Source organism: Kwoniella botswanensis, chromosome 1 (assembly GCF_036426115.1).
Source record: "Kwoniella botswanensis chromosome 1, complete sequence".
In the NCBI taxonomy this organism is placed as follows: Eukaryota; Fungi; Basidiomycota; class Tremellomycetes; order Tremellales; family Cryptococcaceae; genus Kwoniella; species Kwoniella botswanensis.
In genome coordinates this window covers 8,508,807-8,528,655 of record NC_088599.1, presented here as the reverse complement: position 1 = coordinate 8,528,655, position 19,849 = coordinate 8,508,807, and the positions used below count along the sequence as shown (strand labels likewise).

Genomic DNA, 19,849 nt, shown 5'->3' with positions numbered 1-19,849 from the left:
ACGACTCGCAACGAGGGAACGAACAGGACTGCACTCACATTCATGTGTCAACGTACAATCTAAGCTGTATCAACCGGACTGGCCGTCTGATCAATGGATACAGTGACACTCTTCTCACCGAATGATCGTCATGCATTTACCTATCTGTCCAATGCCAAGGTGTATCAGTTTCACTCAAAGATGATCAACAATCTTCAATCTGCGTTGAAAAGAGTTCGGTTAATTCGAGTCCAGGCACCAATCCACCCCCTGTCCCTGACGTATCATGATGATCACTTCGAATCACTCGTTCTCTTATTGTTCTTCCATCTCACTTTGTCGAACCCATCTCACATGAAGTTCTGTTGTTCTTCGCTGGGAATGAACAATAGACGAGATGACTCGATATGCTTCTCGTTCAGCTCGGTCCTCGAACCTCAAAATTGACGTCAAGTCACAAGCCACACTTCGTGGTCGGGAGCGTGCACCACGCACGTACCTCTTTCTCAGTGGAGTTCAATGAATGAATGGAAGAAACACACAAAACAAGTCTGTGTGTCATGATCACAATGAGATTTGGATGGACAAACAAAGGACAAGGAGAATCCTCTTCCCTAGGTCTACCTAAGGATGAAACGGCGTGAACCCTGTTATCTTCGGTGGGTTCAACCAACCCAATGCCCGAAGCTGTGTAGAAGAACATTGTTTTAAAGGTTAGTAAACCATCAGTCGACCATCCTAGTTGTTCGGATTGATCGCCTTTGACCGATCAAAGTAGACACGCACAATCGGAAATACACAAACACACGAACAACAACATACAATAACATACAGTCATCATCATACAAAATACAAGACATCCGTCATCTGTTCAACCTTATTCCCATCGACCATCTTTCATCACGAACAATAACAATAAACCGATAAACGACCTGATACGATTTTGCCACCCCCTTATTTGTCACCTTACCAAAAACACCTCTTATTGTGTCTTATTGTTGTAACACAAGACAATACACATCAAACAATCAAATCCATCAAACAACCGACACAGCTTATTGTTCTTTCATCTCTTTAGCTTCAGCTTTTGTACTTTGTACTCTGTATCCTATACACACGCAACCTGTCCTTCTCTCGATTTACTCTCTCGAAAGGTATTAAATCAGAAGCGGCAATCGATTGTTTCGCCTGACCTCTCTTCTTCTACCGACATCGATATCACGATTACGATTTGTCACACTTCCGCCTCCCCCTTAACACGACTTCCCAGCTTTCCACACAAGAGTTAGTCAGAGTAGGTACTTTGCCTGTGTCTGTATACTTCCTACTCATCACACAAGATCGACATCAAGCCTGATCAATCGATTATCCGTACTGTTGATTCAACCGAGCATATGCTCTTTCCTCAATTGCCCCCCACCTGATTTAGACGAAACGATATATAAAACATGCCTCCTTCAAGATCATCTCGATCTCTCTCCTTTCCTCCCTCTTTCCACCAAGACCATCCTTCACCATATACGTATACGCATCCATCTGAATCAATCCCAAGGCATCCTTCTACTTCGCATCGCCTCTCTCATCTCTCTTATCCAAATAACATACCTTTGTATTCACACAGATCGAGTAGATCAAGTACAAATCGTACGGATTCACTTGACCTCGATTCCGATTCCAATATCACTTCATTCCCAATTGATTGTTCAAACTCATCCCTTTCTTTTGCTTCATCGAAACGAAAACAACCCTACAGCTTAGACGCAAGAAAGATCATAACCACTCATCATAGACGACATACGATATCTGATCAGATAGCGAACGATACATTGGGTAAATCAATCTTTGATTGTACTTACATCCTTACCTCACCTAAGAAACGATTATTCAGCGAGGTCGATTACCGAGATTCTACTCGACCAAATATGGTATTTCAATCTCACACCAACTATCTCTCAGCTCAGATTCAGGTGAAATTGGAGAATGAAGGTGTCAATGACATGCTTGGTGGACCCAATACTGGGTGAGTAATCGATCTTCCTTTCTCTGGTCATGGTTGACTCAGCATAATGGGAACGTGGATGTGGTTGTATGGTATTGATATTGCCACCCGGTTATGATGGCTTACTCGGCCGATGGAATATGTTGATGAATGATGATCAAAGGATGTGTTTGTGATGTGTGTCGTGTGATGTGTGTATGTGGAACGAAGCTAATGTAACCTACACACTCACCTTGAACAGTACGAGCTACTCCTTACCTGGTCATATCATCATCTCCTTGCCCGCTTTGCCCGCTTCCTTGGAAGGTAGACTAAGAGAGGTCAAAGATTTGAAAATTGTCATGGAGGGCAAATCAGAATTCTGGGATGACCATGGTGAGTACAAACACGATATCATGCGACATTCGTCTATCAACTGACTCTTATTGGTGATTGCGGCTAAAGGGCGATACACACCTATGAGATTATACAGTACCACTCTCACACTGGCTACTCCTTCCAAGCCACTCCTTCTACCTTCGCACGATCCTAGCAGAGCTTATGCCCAAAGGATACAACTCGCTGTCTCCTTCGACATGAGATTACCAGGGTGGTTACCTCCTTCCCACGATTCGGAAATGACTACCATCTCCTATGGCCTCATCGCTCATTCGACAATAGGATGGACCGAACCAGCTACTACCACTTATGCTTCACCCAATGTCTCTTCCTCGTCCTCTTCTTCCTCCCACTCCTCATCCGATAGTGATGTCTTAATGGAATGTGTCATTCCGGTTCGCCCAGTGATCATGATACCGAAATCATCCAAACCATTCGAATCGATATTCGGTAATCACTCTCTCCTCGCTAAATCAATCGAGAAATCATCCTCCAAATGGACCCCTTTCACCATCCAGAGGCACCGAATGCCTTCAGCCGTTGTTCCATACTCTCAAGGAGCGACAGAAAGACATTTCACCCTCAGACCCGAATCCGATAGTACAAGCCCGGTCGAATGTGTGGTTACAGTACCTGATTGGGTAGATGTCAATGGTAAAGAGAAGAGCTTGAAAGTCAGTTTGAGAGTGAGAGCTAGGAAGCCTGTGGCTGAACCTATGGAAGTGGACACTCCTGAAGCTTGCTCAAACGGATCTACTTCTACCTCTACTTCCTCGTCGTCCACAGCAGACGAAGAGGGATCTTCATTGGGAGGCGGCTCAAGAGAACTGGAATCTATTCCCATGGAGAGATCAAGTGGAAAAGGAAAGAGAGCTGAAAGTGATTTATCGACATATATCCTTGAACTGGGTATGGAGGTGGAAGAGGTTGAGAGGTATTCGTGAGTTGATGCGACTTGTCACAATCAAAAACAAACACTTAAGCTTATTCATGGATTATAGATCTACACCTTCCCAGTCGTTCACATCATCCTTCCCACTTCCATCTGAACAACCAACCCGAAACTCCTCAGTAAACCAATTGATATCGCCTCGAATGGGTTATGCGGATGGCACAGGAAGCTTCTTAGGGTACGACGAGCGACCATTCAAGGGAATGAGAACGAGACAATGTCTACTCAGCGATGATGGTAATCAACGAAACTTCTTTTTCGCCGACAAAGGTTTGGGGTTAGGTGATAAATGGAGAAAGGTCAATGTCATCTTACCTATGCCAAGTCTGGAATCTGGAAAAGGGTTAAGTACGAGGCCCCAACCAGAGTTAGATGGACCTTTCTTAAGGATCAGACATGATTTGAAAATTAGAGTGGTCTGTAGGTCTCCGGGAAGTGAGAATGATACAGTGAGTCGGGATCTTAGTGACCAAGCTGTCTGTAAATCGAGATAGTGTGACACTAATTCAAATTTGCTTTGATTTTATAGCAAGTAGTCATACTTTCCACCCCAATCAAATTCGGTACACGCCCATCAACGATGCCATCATTCAAAGATAAACCTACCCCTCTCCCAGCATATATTCAACTATTCCACGAGAACGGTGATTTGAGAGAATGTGATCCTCTCCCCGTCTATACCGGTTCCACTCCCACTCCCAGTTTACCTGCTACCGAAGTTCCGGTGCCAGATACACCTGCGCCAAGTTACGCGTCCTTGTACCCTTTGACCACTCGACCTTGCTCTTCCAGATCACCTTCTCCGTCAAGTTACGATGATTCTGCTAGTGTCGCTTCTTCCTCTGGTTCCTCAAGTTTAGGAAGGAGGGAGAGAAGTTCATCACCTTCTCCTTCTTCCTCTGAGGACGAACCGGAATCGGAACCGATGGATATTGATAGTATAGCTTCCTCGTCAGATGAAGATGATAGAATTGAAAACAATAGTGACAGAACGAGAAGTTCAAATGGTGGTGGTGTACAGGTGCAAAGTAGGAAAGTCGCTAGAACCACCCCGAGAGGTATAAGAACGACTGCCTGATGATAATGACTTGATACGAACATTGACGTGTTGATATGATTTGCTGGTTTTTGTTTTGTACATACATAGCATTATTTTGATTTTTCGGTTTCTTGGATCTTTATAGATCACGTATATCTATTGTATTTTCTAGTAGTTGTTTGTTCTTTTCTCCATACATATTATATTTATCTGTATATCATCAGCATCAAATATCAATCATCGTTATATGCAATCTATGCAATTTATGAAAATGCAAATTGAACCTCAGATGTCTCTGGCAGATAAGGCGTAAGGAAGGTATTTTGTGCAGGACATTTCCGTATTTATACCTCCCCGTTCGTTCAGTTATTTGTGGGATATAAGATATATTATACATTCATGCACTATAAATATATATTGCAAGGTATTTTATCGAATAAAAGTGATGATAATATATGATCAAGAAAGAAAAGATAAGTATGTAGAAAAAAAAAACAAAAAGGTAAGGTGGGAAGATTAAATCGTCTCTGAATTGGGAAAGCCAGTTTTGCAGTTCTGAGACGAGAGAAATCATTTAAAGATGAAGTAATGCGTTGAAAGCACGAAAGAAATCAATGAATGTATCTGGGTATCTAAGGTAAAAAAGGTATATAATATGGAATGCTTGAGTATCCCAAATAAATTTTGTTTGGACGAAACCTAAAATTTGAGTTTAGAACGAAGCAGCTACTAATTCCTCCGCGCTAGCAATGACCTCTTCAACATTCATCGTCTGTTTGCCGTATTTCATACCTAACAAGTCTCCAACCTCGTCAGATGCTCTGAGGATCAGGTCGATATCGTTCTTGGTATGTGAAGCTGACAGGCAGAATCGGACACGGGAAGTGATCAAAGGCGTTGCTCTGTGTATTCGATCGACATACTGGTCAGCTCGACTTCTGACCAAACCAAACCAAGAAAATAGGGGAGAAAGCTACTTACGGATAAGCCACAACGACCACTACGATAGGAGTCTTATCAGGCCCCAAACGATCCAGCATCAACTGCGAGAACCAAGGCATTTTACCAGGGTTGTAAATTAATAGAGGAATGATGGGTGAATCTCGATGCCCATAAACTATGAATCCCAATTTTCTCAAACCACTTGATAAATATCTTGAATTGAATGCCAATCTCCTCAATCTCTCTCTACCTTCCGTGCCGTTCAAAAGGTTCAAAGGCAGTTTCATCCATGAAGGTAAGATGTATGCTGGTGCTGGTCCGTAAGCTGTAGGTCGAGAGGAGATAGACATGGTATCTGATCGATCATCGATGATATCCGCTGGAGCAGCCAAGGGAGGAGCAACACCCATGATAGATCCCATAGAAGCGATAATTTGAGTTAAGACAGGAGGAGAGACCGATTCGGCATAACATGTCGCGTGAGATCGTAATCTAAGCCTATCCATAATTTGCTTGGACCCAGCGATGTATCCACCAGCTGCTCCGAAAGATTTCGTGAATGTTCCCATGAGTATATCGACATCACGAGGATCGACACCGAAATAATCACAGACACCTCGTCCGTTAGGTCCCATCGCACCGATAGAGTGAGCTTCGTCAACGTAGAGGTAGAACTGACGAAGAATACGAGGTCAGCATGCAAAGAAAACAACCAAGGCATCAACCCACCTTGTATCTCTTCTTCAAATCAATCAGAACCGGTAAATTGACCAAACTACCTTCCATCGAATAAAGACCCTCAACAATCAACAGGATCTTCTTCCATGGTCGATGAGTCCTAGGTTGACCTTGAGATATAACCTCTCTCAGAATTCTCTCCAAATCATCAACGTCATTATGTTTGAATGATCTCAAACTCGCTCCCGATAATCTAACACCGAATCGGATAGAGGCATGGTTAAACTCATCAGAGATGACCAAACAACCTTTACCGACCAGAGCAGGGATGGTAGTAGAGTTGGTGGCGTATCCCATCGAAACGACCATGGCTGATTCTTGACCTACGAATCGAGCTACTAGATTTTCAGTCTGGACGTGAAGATCCAAGGTCGAAGCATCATGTCGAGGTCCTGCACCGGAGACTCCGTATTTCCTGATACAGGCTTCGACAGCATCGGCACATCCTCCAGTAGAAGATGCGAAACCCAGATAGTTGTACGAGGAGACATTCAACGCTCGAGTGGTGGTACCGGTCAGATTGAAAGTTTTGTTCTCATCTGTAGAAGCTCGATCGTAGCATACGATAGACCTTCCAGCTACTCCTGTGACGGGTCGGGCAAAACAATCTTCCAGTCGCTGTTTCAATCGACGAGTGTAGAATGAATCGAAATCGGAATTCAAGGCAGCGTAACCCTAATCAAGTGAACAGGACAAAATCAGCTCATCTGTCGAACATACGCATCTGCCAGAGTGCTGAGGTGACTCACATTCTGAGGCATGAGATGAGCGTATTCTGCAGGTCTGAATCTCTTACCGAAGAAATCCCTCATGTGACCAATGACGATGAGGAGGATGTAACTGGAACACGGGCATTGTTAGGTGAGTCGGTCCTACCCAGGTGGTTCGCGAAAAGGGATTCTACTAACCTTATGTAAGTGGTCAAGAGGGTGAAGTAAGGAGGACGAGGTTCTTCAGCTGGATGAATAGGTTCATCCGTGTTCCACTGTGTTTCGAAAATCGTCAAATTAGTATTCATCCCCTTCCTCACTTCCTGACGAACAGCTGCATTGATTGTGCGATTCTGACTCACCTGACTTGTCCATCTCCAATTGGGATTATTACAATGCCCGAACTCTGAGTGTTTTATGGTCGATTTCGTGTTGACGAACGGTTTCTCCAAATAATTCTCATACACTTTCGCTATATCTTCACTGGTGAGGTGTTGATTTTCCATCATATACGTACCGCTGATGATGGAACTGGCATAGGACGAGATAGTACTCTGATCAGAGTAATTGGTATCTTCATCAGAAGAGGAACCGTTGTGGTTGTTGTTGTTATCAGCAGATGAAACGTGGGCGTTGGAGATGGAAGTGGTAGGTGCCGAGTGGTGCGGACGGGTCAGGACGTTCAATAATGATGATCTTGCCGTGATCGTTTGAGTCGACGACTCCTTGGCTGAAGAAGAGGGTGAAGAGGATCGTAAAGAGATAGCAGGGAAAAGAGGTCGAGAGGGCGGTGAGGATAGGGATGAAGGTGGGGTGGATGTTCCGGAAGATCCGGAACGTCGAGTAGATCGAGGCATGTTGATGTCGATTGTGACTATTGGGATGTATATCTATGTAAACTTGGGTTGATCACGTCGAATGAGCATGAAAGTCGGATCAACCAGGATGCACGATGCAGGTGATCTTCGTTACTGTCAAGAGACGTCGTTGATGCTGCTGACTTTCTTTTGATCCTTTGTATGTTTTTGGTTGTTTTTCGATGTTTACTTTGGATCCCTACTACTTCTTTCTCCCCTCGCGCGTTTGTTTCTATATACTAAACAAGTCGTGTGCTCTTCTTGGATGATATATGTATACCTTGTGGAAAGTAAAGTAAAAACGATGCGAAACGGGTATACCAATAAGAAAGAGAGAAGAGAGAAGAGAGAAGGAGGAATTATCGTCAATAGCAATTGAAAACAAAGCTAATTTCACTATAGAAAAGGATCGGTGATGTTGTATATGCTCGTGAGAGTGACGATCTGTGCGTCTGCTCTCGCTTTTGATCCCACCCTGTCCTGTCCTATCCATATCCATGCCACGGGTTTCCTACGGCCTTCGGTTTGGAAAGGGAAAAAGGTCTACGCGGACCCCGATGACAAACAAACGGTTCAATCGTGAAATACTGCAATTACAAATCCCGTTCTAAATCGGACTGGGACATTTGTAATCGAAATCGACGATCTACATTACAAATCTGTTTATTTCCCCATTTGATTAGATCCATTCTCCCAAGGGGCAGGGACTTGTAGTCTAAATTTTCACACGCGTCTTTTACGTTGTGTTACCTCCGTCTCTACCCAAAATAGATTGGTAATCAGAATCATGTAAACAAATCCACCACCCTGTGAAACGCGTTTTCCAACGGACAGTTGTTTTTGTTTTCCTCATCAGGATCGTGCAAGCAAATCAGATGGATGGTTGAACAGATATATATGCACTTTGTACAAGATGATATCGAGATATAACCTGTAAAAGAGAAAGTAAGAAAAGATTGTCCATCACATCCGCCTGATAGCACCACTCGCACTCCTACTGTCCATACAATTGCCAATCGTATTTGGCCTTGTCACCCCAAAATCCCTCTGGACAACGACTAATATCTCCACTACCTAGAGCCAAGACGTCGGCTTCTGAAGTATAAGGCGACCAGTTCTCGGAACTCGAGCCTGAGCGCACTTGAGGAATCATGGCTCTTTTGAATGGCCATAACCACGAGACCCATTCTCTGAAAGATCGACGACAATCGATATAATCCCGTTTGGTGGTTGACGGTGAGGGGTTGAGGGTGGTGATGAATGATATCCAATATGAGAAAACGTCTTCTTCCTGTAAGACAGGAATCAGCCACTGAAATGATCATTTACTGATGAGGCAGGCGAAAGACAACTTACCAAAGCAGATATTTCTGCAGATTTGTCTGGTGAAGTACCAAAGGTAGGATAAATGTCATCCTACATCACATACAATCCTGATTAATCAGCTGACTCCTCACAGAACATGATGGTTTAGCTCATTTGCATGACTCACTTCATGACAAACTCTTCCATTCGACTGACAATACCCATTATCCTTATTGGAAGGATACGTAACACCTTTATTCCATTGACCTACCCATACCTTGCCACCATTCCTACTCCACCGCTTCGCAACATCTCTATTGGGGCAAGTCCAAGTTCCCTCTGTCGCTGCTCTCTCATACGTTTCTCTAAAGACATCTCCACCTTCGCCATACCCCGTCGCATTCGGGAGACCATACTCCCTTGATGAAGATAGGATCTCTGCTCTATCGGAACCGATAGTCGCTGCTAGCGTAGCGTAATAACTATCTTGCGATAATGCTACTGGAGCTGGGAACAGCTCGGAGACAGCCGTACCCGCTTCGTTGGCCACTGTCGTGATGAGCAGTGGGATATCCCATAGAGGTAGGTCAGAGGGGGAAGTGAATAAAGAGACGGTAGGGTCGGAGGGTAAGGTTGGATTACCAAATGTTGGACGAATGGCTAATTCATCATGGGATCAGCACTGCTGGTCAACACAGGTTCACAGGACCGATGACGATCCATGTGAAGATGAGGGGGTCGGAGGTTGATTCCACTTCACTCACGCATAGATATGGGTAATCCCTCAATCATCAGCGGAGCAGTCGAAAGCAACACGTTCTGAGCAGTGATAACGGAAGCTGAAGGAATACTTTGTAGACATTTCAGGTCGGTACATTCATTCATAGGTTCCTGACTGTAGAACGCATCTTGTAATTGGGTTGTGATGGAAGGTGGGGCATTCCCGTAGCTCTATTACGAATGGAACTTCAGTATATGATTTAGGTAGGTTCGGTAACTCACCATTGGATCAGATTGTATAATAGCTCCTCTGAATAATCCTTTCGCATCCGGTACTCCCAGCAATGCTACATTCCAAGGTCTATCAGTTTTCAATATCGTGGATAGGTGGGTACACCCACTTACCTCTGATGAGACCTGCCCCACTACTCTGTCCCCCAATGGTCACTTTATCTTCATCACCACCCACGAAACCTATTCCCTCCTGGATCCCTTTCAGGGCGAGTCTGACATCTCTCAAACCGAGATTGGGATCTGAGGATGATGATGCAGACGAAGGAGGTAAGAAACCTAGTACACCTAGACTTTCGGTCGAGCAAGCGGGTCAGTCCCCATATCAGTCATGAGAATTATAGCTCCGGTAATCTCAGAAAGAGGGCAACGTGTGAGTGGTCATATAGTAGGAATACTAACCGATATTGTAGGACCACAACTATAACATTCCCTTTTACAGCCAGTTTCGATCCGTCTAAACCAGGTGCAGAAGCTGATCCAGCGATATATGAACCTCCGTGTAACCTGGATCATACAGGGGAGAAAGTACAAATTCACATTCAGCTCGAACACACAATCGATATGGTAAAATGGGGATACGTATATGTACTTACCATACGAAGACAGGTAATTTCGAGAGAAGAGTAGCCGATTGAGGGATATAGATCGCGGCGAACAAGCAATCTTCAGATTGTTCATTGCCCGATACGTAACTTCCAGGTGATTGAGGACAAGAGGATGGAAGATCCGAGAAGGATTGGTTTCTATTCCGGACACCGGTGTCAGTGTCAGGATCAATGTCAGCGTGACCATCAATGATGACAGTGATACAGTACATAGTATGAACCAATTGAAGTTTGAGTTTCACCTACTTGATATCATCCATTGCCAATTCGCTTTCACCCCATCTCTCTGCCCTTCCATACCTTACTGTATATCTACATGCTCCATCCGATGTAGATAGACCTTTAGCTACGGTACCCAATCCAATGAACGAGCAGTGCTGAGTAATCTCGATAGGCGATTTAGAGTATGTTGGCGATGAAAGGAAGAAAAATGAGAAGAGGAGTAGGAGGGGAAGAGTGATCATGGGTAGAATTCTGGCGCTGTCTTTTATAAAAGAATGACGAGAGTGAGGTTGTACGACATATGATGACTCTTCAAGTCTTGTATAAGGGTATGACCAAGATGACCTAAATCGATTTGCAGAAGTGATTTGATGAATTACGCTGTCCAAAATACTGGTATTGGTACTAGTATTGCAAACCTGATCATGTCGAGAACCAGAAGAAGAAGAGGATAACTCGCAATGGTGTATGTCGTATTGATCTTCAAACACCCTTCTCCCCACTAAATCTTCCCCTTGTATGGTACCTAAACTCGTACCTATCAGCTCATCGGAGTTATACTCGCAGGACCCGTAGGGCGTGTCTATGTTTATACCTTCATCAAGGTCCCAAGACCGCTTGGCCATAGCGTCAACCATATCACCCTGAGGTTGGATCTTGACGATGACTCTACAGGAAGTGTGTCATCAACAATGAGAGAATGCGCTAAAGTGTAGGACAGACCGTGTGTTTTAGTGTATATAGATGTGTAATCAAGTTGATTGACTGTTCATCAGATATCAAGATGGTCAGTGCAGATCAGTGACACATGAACTTCAGTAAAACAGTGATATGTTAGCGTGCAAGGCATATTCAGAGGTCCCTGCGACATTCCAGAGTGGGGTGAGAAGGAGTGGAAGAAGTACAAGTATCACGAACAAAAAGCATTTTATCTTTCGAGATCTGACGACGAAACCGTTCAGGGGGTAGCCATGCAAGCGGTAATGTCCGATCCACAATCTCAGCATATTTGCCAAGAACTAGTACTGATACACGAGTACGGATGGATGCATGTAAAGTCCCAGAATATAACTATCTCTCCTGCAATTCTATAGCCTCAGCTCTAGGTCCAGTACCACTCGGACCGGGTTCTTGATTCTCTAGTAGACCTTGAGTCTGTGATGAACCAGATTCTACGTTGGGTTGCCAACCTATATCTAACTCTGAGCGCATCTCCCTTTTCACGCAGAGCTGTCATATTCACAGTAAAGTAAGGAGTCAGTCACGACTGAACGCTCAATCTGTTAGAGAGTGAGGAAGGAAAGGATAGCCCTGATAGTCTGTTGCGGGGGCCGAGAGTGACACTTACATGTTCGGATATCACAACCATCACTACCGTTCCTATTATCTGGATCAACCAGAAGAATATCGATGTAGGAAACGAAGCAGAATAATAGGTAGTCAATATGAAATGGTTGAATATCAGTGTAAGGGAGAAATCCAGTATATATGTCGGACGACGTATCAAGTAATATAGAGGAGCGATACTGTATATACAAATAAGCAGCAATGTCAATCACGTCTCCTCTCAAGTGGTAAAGGGTGTTATTACTCACTCAATCGCAAACGTCACCAGCCATACCCCGCCCAATACCCATCCTCTCCTTCGATCCACTCCATATTCCCAATACTCATCGTACGCCCCTTCTTCCTCTTCTATGTCCTGGTTATTCTGGGGCAGGTCGTCCGCGGAAGAGGGTACTGCTCCAATCTCTTTACCTCCTGCCCAAGCACCTCGTAATTTTCTCAAGCCCTCTACACCAGGAAAGGAAGTTTTGGATATAGTTGGTTTCGCAGCCATCTCACGCCAGTCCATTATGTGCGACACGGTCGATGGGCCACCGGAGTAAGAAAGTAAGACGGGGGTGGTGAATGATGTGAGGAATGGGGGGATTAGAATTGATAAGGTTAAGTAATGAATTGTTTGAAGTGTTATTATCTACCATCGCATGAGATCATCAGCAACAAGGTAGATATTTGTCTTGACCGGAGTGGGATATACGATACGAACTTGACATATTATCCTGTCAATGCCAATATAATCAGTACTCACGCTAAGCTACGCTTGGTAGAGAATCACTCACATCACTGGGTCCCAGCCTTGTACCCTCATTTTGGCTGATTCACTTGCTTGTCGCTGCAAGACTGTGGTGCGCGTTCGTGTCTGGGATGCTAGGTATGTTGAGATGGCCAAGAAGATGATCTACAGTTCGATATCCATGTTGACGAGTAACTTAACTCATGACATGGTGAGTCGCGGAGTATCGCCCAATCTCCGTGAATCATGCGTCACTCAAGGAATCGATGATCACCTTCAGTCCGAATTTTCATCTTGCTTCCTCGTTTAACAGGCACATAACAGCAACAACGAACAACGAAGACACAGAAGGACCGCCTGAGAAAGGCCTCACTCGCCAGGAAGAAACGTACATTGTGGTTCCTCTCACGAGAACGATCACTCTTATGGTCTATCAACGATAAGATCATCTCATCATGTCGAGCAATTCCAAGCTCGGCACCCCACTCAAATCCTCTACTCCTGCTCCTGCTCCTCCTTCATCGGCTCCTCCTCCCCCTCCACCACCAGTAATACCATCAACATGGCTCACACCCTCCGAACAGCGGCTGTTCTTCACTGCTATTTTCGGTTTAATCGAAATTTCGAAATTGTGGGATACATTTTCACCATTGCTACATTTGGATATAACGCCAACATGGTCGTCTAGCTTGAAGATACAGGGTCCTTACTCGGTCATAGGATGGACAATAGCTGAGATTGCGGGGTTATGGCTAGTGGGGATGTTAAGGATACCGATGCTGTCGCCGTCGTATAAGCAGTTGGTTATGCTAGCTGGGTTGAGCGGGCTGGTCAATTTGATATGCTGGTTGATTGTGGAGGTAAGTGATTTGCCTATTTAAAAGAACATACGCATGATAAAATGATGTTCCGTATCCTTGTGGTATGGTCGGCTCTCAAGCAATATGCTGATTTGCTCAATATAGCCCAGCGCCGCGTTGTTCACAATCAACGTTGTTGGTCCTGCTGCTTTAGGAGGAGAGTGGTATTGGAATTGGTTATATTCCCTCAAAAGATATAGCGAGCCATCCCATTTGGAAGGTATACATAAGATCCGACTGTTGCCTTATAGGTATGTTTCTCATATGCTCATCTTAACAATGCAATGCGCACGCATCAAGCTCACATCGCTGTCATAGCACCGCTACCCTCAATCCCCTTTCTCTCTCTTACTGTATCCCTCACGATTCCCAAGAATTCCTTCACATCCCAATCCTATTCAACAACTCAATACCAGAAGAAGTCACCTACTTCGTTCGATCGCTCGAGACAGGTCATGCCACGCTAGAGAAAGTCTTAGGCAGTCAGATGAAACGAGCACCAACTCGACCGCCAAGATTGCGCATAACAGATGGAGATGACGATTTGGAAGATGGAGATGCTGAAGAACCCGAGACAGATCCATTATCAGCTTTGATCCTTCGTTCAGATCTCAAAGGAAAGAACACAAACAGTCTAGAAATGGAAATAGCCAAATTACCTTCGGTCAAACCGGCCGATTCGATGGCTCTCGTTCCGCGGAATCTAGCCTCTTCGCAGAATGTCCTATTCATTACCGTAGATAAACCAAGCTTGATCACTTTGAAGAGCGTAACGGACAAAAGAGGAGATAGATTCCATATTACACCTCATAAAGAGGCGATCGTAATTGAATGTCCAGCCGGTGGACAATTCATCGAGGAAGAAAAACAGAACAAGTTGATCTTTAAAGGAGATAAAGCCAAGATACCCGAACTGAGATGTGTAGGAGAAGAAGAAACTGCCAAATTCCAAGTGAGGGGTGTTGGACCACTGAAGGTTGGTTGGAAGAAAAGATCTGGGAATAAAGTTGATACCGGGGTCATAGAAGGTATAGAAGAAGATTTAGAACCTGTTGATGATCTTGCTTTAGTGCGAAGAGACAAAGTCTCCAAAACTCATGTTGTTCCTCTGAGAGTATCACACTCTCAACCTGGTACTTTCACATTATCGTTAACATCCGTCACCGACGCTCTACACAACACGTATAGTCCTTCTGGTCATTCTGCTGAAAAGGTCTTCAACGTCATTCCCCGCCCTTCGGTACGGTTCGATTGTCCCTCGACTATTCAACTGCTTCACAATCAGAAATCGAATATACCCGTACAAGTTGTAGTTGACGGAAATTTGGAAAAAGACCTAGAAGTAACCTATTCCTTTGAAGCCGTTGACGGAAAGAAGACGACTAGAAAATTGGAGGTATCGAAGAAAAGGGAAGATATAAGTGTATCGGAACCTGGTACATACACTCTCATGGATGTTGAGGGGCCATGTGCAGGAGGCGTGATGGAGCCTTCGAGCTGTACTGTGCAGATGGTGCCGCTCCCTACGATGGATATGAGCGTGACTACATTGCATGAATGGTGAGTTCAGCTGTATGATGATGAGGATCTTTCAGCTGATGTGATGTCATATGATATGCAGCGCGATGGATGTTGGTGCGACTGCCGCATTTGATTTCACGGGATCACCACCTTTTAGATTGGATTATACCGAACAGCGTAAAGGTGGAAGAGCTAGAACTCTAACAGAGACTTTCCACACCCATCATGGATCTGTTGTTCTCCGTCCCGAACATGAAGGGGAATATACCTATGTAAGCTATCCCAGTGATTTGTCATATGAAGATTGTAGCTGACAGGTATGATAGACCTTTACATCACTCAGCGATAGGCGATACAAAGGTGTCAAACTTGATAAATCACCTATCAAGCAGACTGTACACCCATTGGCCAACGTCGATATGACGGGTAGAATAGGAGACACGAGGAGACATACCCTTTATGCTTGTTCAGGTGATCAGGTTGACGTGGACATCGAAGCGAGGGTGAGTAATCGAAGATCGATTTTCAATAGAGCCGAAACTGAGCGCTGGAATGTCTACAGGGTATCGCACCTCTCAAATTAGCTTATGTCAAATCATGGTCGACCCGATCTGAGAACGTCACTGTACCCATCAACACTGGACGATCTAAGATATCTGTACCTGTTCCTGATGAGCTGTCAGCTAAGAGCGGCGCGAACGGTAAACTTACTATTGCCTTGGTTTCGATCGAAGATGGCAATGGGTGCGTCAGGAAACTCACTACACCTGCTATTGAGGTTGATATCAGGAGACAGAAGGTACACATTCCTTTCCTCGAATTCTATGGATGTTCCAAGGAACTTTTTAGCTGATAAGGGGTTCTTGTAGCCTACTGCCAGATTCGCCAAGAGCCAAAAGGTTACAATCACTGAAGGCGAGGTAGCGAAAGCGCCATTGAGATTGACCGGAGAAGCAGTAAGCTACGGTGTATATGAGAGGATTCGTTGATAGCTGACACCTTTTTCAGCCTTGGGATCTCACCTACTCCATCAACGGCAAAGACCGCAAAATTACCGTCCGAGATCCCAACAACCATCTCAGCTTATCGGAGAAAGGAGTATACAAGCTTGTCAAGGTGAGCTGCATCTTCCAGGATCTTGAAAACACAGCTGACACGAGTCCGCCGCAGATCAAAGATGCTCATTGTGAGGGTGACATCTCACCTATCGACTCTACATTCGAAATCGACTTCAGACCCCGTCCCGTGGTCTCACTGCAACAGACACAGGGTATATCCCTCTCTTCGCCCAACTCATTCAAGCACAAGAATCTCTGTGCAGGACAGGAACAGCAGGTCGCCTTGAAATTCACTGGCCAGGCGCCATACGAACTCAACTACGCCTACACTTCCGAAGGGAGAGTATCGAAACATAAGCTCAAGAGCGCTCAGGAAACTGGAATATTACACTTATCTAGTGAACCCGGATATCATCGATATGATTTCACAAGTATCGGTGATGGTAATTACCCTAATACCGACGTGAAGATCTCGTTGGAACATTCAGTTCATTCTAGACCTTCTGTATCATTCATCAAACAGAATACGAAAGCATTATGTCTAGATTCCAAATTGGATTCTTCAGATGCTAAGATACAACTTAAAGGATCGGCCCCTTTCAAATTACATCTTTCAGTTAGGAAACCAGCTTCTACCTCAATCAAGACCTTCATTGTGGAGGATATAAGAGATAGTGAATGGAGATTGAATTTACCTCAATATGAATTAAAGGAAATTGGAAGACATGAAATTACAATTAATCGATTAGAAGATTCATCAGGATGTGAACAAGTGATCAATGACACGGATGAGCTACGGACGATAGTGGAAGTGGTTGAGAGTGCTCGAATAGTTGCGGTCGATGAGAAAGTGGATCTTTGTGTGGGAGATAGTTTGGATTTCTTATTACAAGGGAAATCACCTTGGACAATTGAGTGAGTCTAGCTAGTCAGCCCCCCTTTCGTCATAGTATTCAATGTTGAAGAACGAAACGAGGCTGACCTGATCCATGTGACGATATAGATACGAATGGCTCAATAAAAAACATAAAGTCACTTCGTCAGCGTCTAGGTTTTCGAGGTTTGCTGAAGAGAAAGGTGTGTTCAAAGTGAGATCAGTCGCATTGAAAGATAATCAAGTGAGTCCTACGACATTTTCGCTTCTTACCCTTTTCCTCGAGTCTTTCAATGGCGCCCATGGCTGACAATCATGCGATTTCGCTCAGTGTAAGAGACAAGTCGAAGGTATGAAACGGACCGTTCATGCCTTACCTAAAGCCAAGATCGTAGAAGGTGAAGATAGTTTGAGAGAGGGTAAGCGTTTTCCTATGCAAATGAGGTATGATCAACGTAGAGAATAAAGCTGATTATAAACTATTGTGTAGGAGATGAACCTGCAACTTTTGCAGTCCATTTCACTGGTACTGCACCGTTCTCATTTACGTATACTAGATCAGAACAGTATGGATCGAAATCAGAAGTAGTCGAGACTCAGGTAAATACTGTTTCCCATCTTCTCCCTTGTCTTTTCTCAATTTGTTGGGTTGTGAGAGATCTCGCAAAGCTGATATGTTCTAAATGTTTAGACGATAACGGATATTTGGGAAAACACATATACGATATCATCTTCCTTACCTGGAGATTATGCTGTAGTCGCCATATCAGATAAGTTCTGTAGATATCCACCTATCTCAAGATCAAACAAGGAGAGATAGAAGTAAAAGCAAAGAGATGTAGCATATATGCATTGCATTGGTTATCTCTGGTTCACAGTTACATACAGATATTGATTGAGAGGTATATGGGTGCCGGGTATAAGTTGGTCCTTGACATTGGATAGCCTTCTTAGCTCGATGTTTCCATGATGTTTATTGACGATATAAGATCACCAAACATCCCTGGAGAGAGGTCTAACAATGTCCGATATTCATCATCTCTGACTGAAGGAACTTGTTCAGATAACTCTGTGAAGATCTGCTTGATCAGTGTTCGGACATCGATCTCGATGTCTGATAAAGATAGAAGAAGATCAGCTTTGCTTGTGCTATCTTATACCATAACGTGAAACTGACCATCTTTGTTATCGTTAATTCCGTCATCTTCATCTTCCAACCCTCGTCTCTCTTTCAACTGTACCCACAATCTACAGAGGATATTCAATATCTGACCTCTCCACCTTTCCATCCTACCAGTCTTTCGTGATGTCCTCATCACTCTCAAAAGACAGCGCAGATTCGATTGATAGTGAGGTAAGACCAAAGCTGTAGGGGGAAATTGTAGCGGTTGAAGTAAATTTGGAATTATATTCTATATCCCACAGAACATCATCATATCAGCCGATCCGTTCGCATTCATAATCCACATTATCCGTTGATTATGTGATTGACTCACCTTTAACCACCTTATTATACCTGTTCCCATAACTTCCATCATACCTTCTAACATCTCATTGATATTCATCAACACTTCTCTACCTTCCAGACCGGATGGTGCGTAGGTCCATCCTTGAATTATACCCTTTTCTACAATCTCACTATAATATTCCGTCCTTGTCTGAGATTGAGGTTCCGTACATTTCTGAATTACTTTCAAAGCAATCTGTAATAAACCTTTTAACGGTGGATTACTGGACAAGGATATCGTATGAATCAACGAATCGATTAATAATTTATCTATACCCATTCTTTTCATCAGTCCTTCATCTAGTTTATCTACCCATATGTCCAATATCTCTGCTCCTCTAAGCCGATAAGACGGTTCCCAGTCATCCATCAATACCAACGTGGGAGGAAGTATCAATCCGATGTTCTTTTCGACATCGACAGGGGACAGGTGCTGAACAGAGTAAGATAGGAGGCTGATATTTCCCCATGAGGATGGATCTTTGAATGGTTGTACATCGTGTAAGTCGATGGAGGAGTCTGTACCTCCCACTGGACGACTGAGGGCTCTGGAAGAGGATGAGAGGGATGGGTGGGAAGCGAAATATGGTTTGAGAGTTGGAAGGATGAGGAGTGGAATGGAGGTTGATAGATGAGGTATAATATCTATATTGCACGCACTGAATAGTAAGCTCCTCAATCCTTACTGGATCTATACCGGAAACTTTAGCTTACCTTGTATGATTGAACGTATCTCTACAGAAGACCATGGATCTCTAACGCCATTCAGACGAAGGACGTTTTCGATTAATCGTAATTGAATCTCAGGTTCTATTTCTTCCCAGTATGGATGTTCCAGATTCTTCTTTACTTCGTATAGGATATCCAGAGACTTGTTGCGATATCGTGACAGACCAGCGTCATCTATAGATACGATATGGGTCAGTTTTCAGGTTTAGGTGAAATTAGGATGCGACATACCTTGACTTGCCATAAATCCCGGGACCAATTCAGCTGGGACTGTCAACTGCTTAGTCAATCGCTCGATATCGCTCGTCAGCCGCTCCTTGGAGATTGATTTGTCTTCCAAACGGTCATCTGCAGATGTGATATCTTCTACTATCGCCATCTTGATCTTGCCTTGAGGGCAGGTTATGATATACAAAGGAACAGGTTCTTTCGAGACACTCCCAGTTGATCTCGAGAAGATAACCGATCAACTGCGGAGGTCGC

The 19,849-nt window shown here is 44.1% G+C and overlaps 6 protein-coding genes across 6 annotated transcripts; 2 read left to right on the top strand and 4 right to left on the bottom strand.

Moving 5' to 3' along the window:
- Positions 1-1,901: 1,901 nt before the first annotated feature.
- Positions 1,902-4,386, top strand: L199_003201 (uncharacterized protein; the record flags this gene model as incomplete). Its single annotated transcript, XM_064888937.1, has 5 exons — positions 1,902-1,999; positions 2,220-2,353; positions 2,423-3,296; positions 3,358-3,757; positions 3,838-4,386. 5 exons carry the CDS (start codon positions 1,902-1,904, stop codon positions 4,384-4,386), a joined length of 2,055 nt encoding a protein of 684 aa, XP_064745009.1.
- A 673-nt stretch (positions 4,387-5,059) lies between these two features.
- On the bottom strand, positions 5,060-7,594 carry L199_003200 (uncharacterized protein; the record flags this gene model as incomplete). The annotated part of the gene is made up of 6 exons (XM_064888936.1): positions 5,060-5,249; positions 5,329-5,963; positions 6,019-6,702; positions 6,777-6,867; positions 6,936-7,012; positions 7,100-7,594. 6 exons carry the CDS (start codon positions 7,592-7,594, stop codon positions 5,060-5,062), a joined length of 2,172 nt encoding a protein of 723 aa, XP_064745008.1.
- Positions 7,595-8,588: 994 nt separating this feature from the next.
- L199_003199 (uncharacterized protein) lies at positions 8,589-10,982 on the bottom strand (the record flags this gene model as incomplete). Its single annotated transcript, XM_064888935.1, has 9 exons — positions 8,589-8,885; positions 8,951-9,010; positions 9,087-9,559; positions 9,664-9,850; positions 9,902-9,966; positions 10,025-10,203; positions 10,313-10,417; positions 10,507-10,656; positions 10,765-10,982. The coding sequence occupies 9 exons, from the start codon at positions 10,980-10,982 to the stop codon at positions 8,589-8,591; spliced, it is 1,734 nt and encodes a 577-aa protein (XP_064745007.1).
- An 829-nt stretch (positions 10,983-11,811) lies between these two features.
- L199_003198 (uncharacterized protein) lies at positions 11,812-12,892 on the bottom strand (the record flags this gene model as incomplete). Its single annotated transcript, XM_064888934.1, has 5 exons — positions 11,812-11,970; positions 12,089-12,266; positions 12,336-12,718; positions 12,782-12,803; positions 12,864-12,892. The coding sequence occupies 5 exons, from the start codon at positions 12,890-12,892 to the stop codon at positions 11,812-11,814; spliced, it is 771 nt and encodes a 256-aa protein (XP_064745006.1).
- Positions 12,893-13,272: 380 nt separating this feature from the next.
- L199_003197 (uncharacterized protein) lies at positions 13,273-17,950 on the top strand (the record flags this gene model as incomplete). Its single annotated transcript, XM_064888933.1, has 13 exons — positions 13,273-13,677; positions 13,783-13,928; positions 13,996-15,237; positions 15,299-15,470; positions 15,525-15,701; positions 15,761-15,997; positions 16,068-16,154; positions 16,207-16,314; positions 16,369-17,171; positions 17,260-17,374; positions 17,462-17,549; positions 17,621-17,730; positions 17,822-17,950. 13 exons carry the CDS (start codon positions 13,273-13,275, stop codon positions 17,948-17,950), a joined length of 3,819 nt encoding a protein of 1,272 aa, XP_064745005.1.
- A 130-nt stretch (positions 17,951-18,080) lies between these two features.
- On the bottom strand, positions 18,081-19,745 carry L199_003196 (uncharacterized protein; the record flags this gene model as incomplete). The annotated part of the gene is made up of 5 exons (XM_064888932.1): positions 18,081-18,244; positions 18,308-18,542; positions 18,627-19,282; positions 19,352-19,540; positions 19,598-19,745. The coding sequence occupies 5 exons, from the start codon at positions 19,743-19,745 to the stop codon at positions 18,081-18,083; spliced, it is 1,392 nt and encodes a 463-aa protein (XP_064745004.1).
- Positions 19,746-19,849: the final 104 nt, after the last annotated feature.